A 2,797-nucleotide genomic window follows, 5' to 3' on the forward strand; every position below is an offset into this window, starting at 1 on the left:
TCTGTGCCACATTTTGATGAAACTGTATAATAAATTATGATTTTGATGAACTATGTTTATTGGTATGTTTTTATTGTTTAATCAAAGCATGTATATGTGGTGTCACTACACAAATTATGTTCATATTAATAGATATTATTAGTGCTATATGCAAACTAGGTAGGTCTATGGCACATAAATTAACCTCTGATATATCTCTGAGTGGAAAATCTATGGCTGCCTACTTCAGATTCACCCTCCTCATGACTTTTTCAAATCAATCATTTTAACCTAGCCATTATCCTCTTTTTTCTGACAGCTCTCTTCTGTCCATCATCTTCAACCAATGAGTGGGTGATTTCACCCAGTAAAATCTCTATTTCTGATATAATGCTTCTCTGCACACGTAAAACTTTTTCCATTCAACCTTTGATGGAAACTCACACTAAGTCAGGACACAACTATAACTTCCCTTGTATACCTTCTATTTTTTCTTCTTTATATGCTTCTTTCATCACATATCTTAAGTATTTCTGTCCAAAACTTAGACAGATGTACATGTCCTTTTAATATTTTGAAAGTATATGGTGCCCATAGCATATGAAAATTTTGGATCCACTATACATTTAAGGACATGAATAATTATTTCTGAGAGGATACTCATGCACATAGAATAAAATAACTTGTGTTAAAATGGGGAAGAAGACAGGTGACATGATCTGAAGACTCACAAGTACATTGGATATAGGTATAATCCCAGATGAATCTAGAAAGTGTGCTCATATGTAAAGAGCAGAGAAAACCCATGCCATTGTGCCTGGGTTATTGAGTAGCTGGGTTAGCAGAAATAAGTAAAGTGAGATTGTGGGCCAGAAAAGATGGGTTATTTATGTGAGATTCTGTCTTTATTCACAAACCACACCTTCCAGTATTAGTCTCTTACTCTTCTCGGATCACTGTGAACAAGAAGTTGCAAGATGAGTTGTGGTGCTCAGTCCAAAGGGATACATCTGCAAAAGGTTTCCATACCCAAAGTCCAGGAAACATAAAGGGAAAAGAAATGGAAAGACGGATAGAGCCAGAGGATCAGGGAATTTTCTGTGACATTGTGTCTCCCAGTAACAACAGAAGCTACTGATAAAGTGTTGACAATATCAGTACTCAAATGTGAGTTGAGCAAGGAGGACACAATTGAATGTGACAAACAGAATGGGCCACACAGCCCATGAGGCTTCACATCTACAAAAAAGTCACTATGGAGAAGTGGATAAAGCTGTCAGCAGAAGTGCTTCTCTTCCTCAGGGAAGAGCATACCAATGGATTATCCATGATGAAAAGTTCAGTCCTGAAAACATACACAGAAGTAATGTTCTATGGAGTCTAAAAGATATATTTAGGAACGTGCGCGCGCGCGTGTGTGTGTGTGTGTGTGTGTGTGTGTGTGTGTGTATGTGTGTAGCAATGTAAGTTCATAGGAAAAATGGATAAAGAGGCCATGAATTTGAAAAGGAACAGGGACAAGTATTGGGGAGACTGGTAGTAAGGAAAGGGAAGAGAAAAATGTCCTAACTAAAATTTAGGCCCACAAATATAGGGAAAGGAAAATAAAACAGAAGAAGCTGTATGGCCACAATGACATCTACACCTAACTTTGAAAGGACAATGGAACCAGTTATGTACTGCCTACAACAGTATGATATCTGAAAAATCTAGATATGGAGGAAAACACATGGTAACTCTGAATAGAACATGATAGAAATCAAAATAATGTTTCACTCATAGACTATGGCCTTTGTTTGTTGTTCAAACAGTTGCACATTCTCTACATATAAACCTGTACTGTGTCTTATTTGGAGAAACAAGAGAACCACAGGTTTGTAATGAGTACTGACCTGATGAACCCTGCAGCTCTGCCTACCCTTTGCTGATTTGCATATATGCAAAGCACTGACATGAGGAATTCTTCATAATCAGGTCACACACTGTGTTGGAGTCAGCCTCACACAGATCACACACAGACATGGGTGTGCCCACTCAGCTCCTGGGGTTGTTGCTGCTCTGGATTACACGTAAGGAAAACAGCACTGAAAATTTATTCAGCTTCCTGTAATCTATGTTGATTTGTCTCTGTGAAAACCCTCTTGCAACAGAGTTAAACATGTGTGGAATTTTTTTTTCAATTTTCCAATCTTAGATGCCATATGTGACATCCAGATGACACAGTCTCCAGCTTCCCTGTCTGCATCTCTGGGAGAAACTGTCACAATCGAATGTCTAGCAAGTGAGGGCATTTCCAATGAATTAGCGTGGTATCAGCAGAAGCCAGGGAAATCTCCTCAGCTCCTGATCTATAATGCAAATAGCTTGCATACTGGGGTCCCATCACGGTTCAGTGGCAGTGGATCTGGCACACGGTATTCTCTCAAGATCAACAGCCTGCAATCTGAAGATGAAGCAGATTATTACTGTCAACAGGATTACAAGTATCCTCCCACAGTGATTCAAGCCATGACATAAACCATGCAGGGAAGCAGAAGTGAGAGTACAGGGTGCCCCAGCTGATCCTCATGATGTCTCCAGCTGCTCAGCTGCTGTGAGTGTTGTTCTTTGCTAGGGATTAAGGTCAATGAATATTTTTACAAAGGAGTCAGAGAAATTGTTCGGTGTCCTAAATCTTTGTTTTTCCCTATGTCTATTATGAAAAGAATGGAATGGTTTACATTACTTATTAAAAACAAGGAAAATAAAAACACTAAAATTACCTATTTATGTGTAAAAGAATATTCACAGTTGTGGATTCATTTAACAATGAGAGGGG

The 2,797-nt window shown here is 38.7% G+C and overlaps 1 gene segment (V, D, J or C); it reads left to right on the forward strand.

The window, feature by feature from the left end:
- The first annotated feature begins 1,991 nt into the window (after positions 1-1,991).
- Positions 1,992-2,496, forward strand: LOC116900993. The segment is given in 2 exon segments: positions 1,992-2,048; positions 2,174-2,496. Coding segments are annotated over 2 exon segments (372 nt in total).
- The last annotated feature ends 301 nt before the right edge of the window (positions 2,497-2,797 follow it).

Source organism: Rattus rattus, chromosome 5 (genome assembly GCF_011064425.1).
Source record: "Rattus rattus isolate New Zealand chromosome 5, Rrattus_CSIRO_v1, whole genome shotgun sequence".
In the NCBI taxonomy this organism is placed as follows: domain Eukaryota; kingdom Metazoa; phylum Chordata; class Mammalia; order Rodentia; family Muridae; genus Rattus; species Rattus rattus.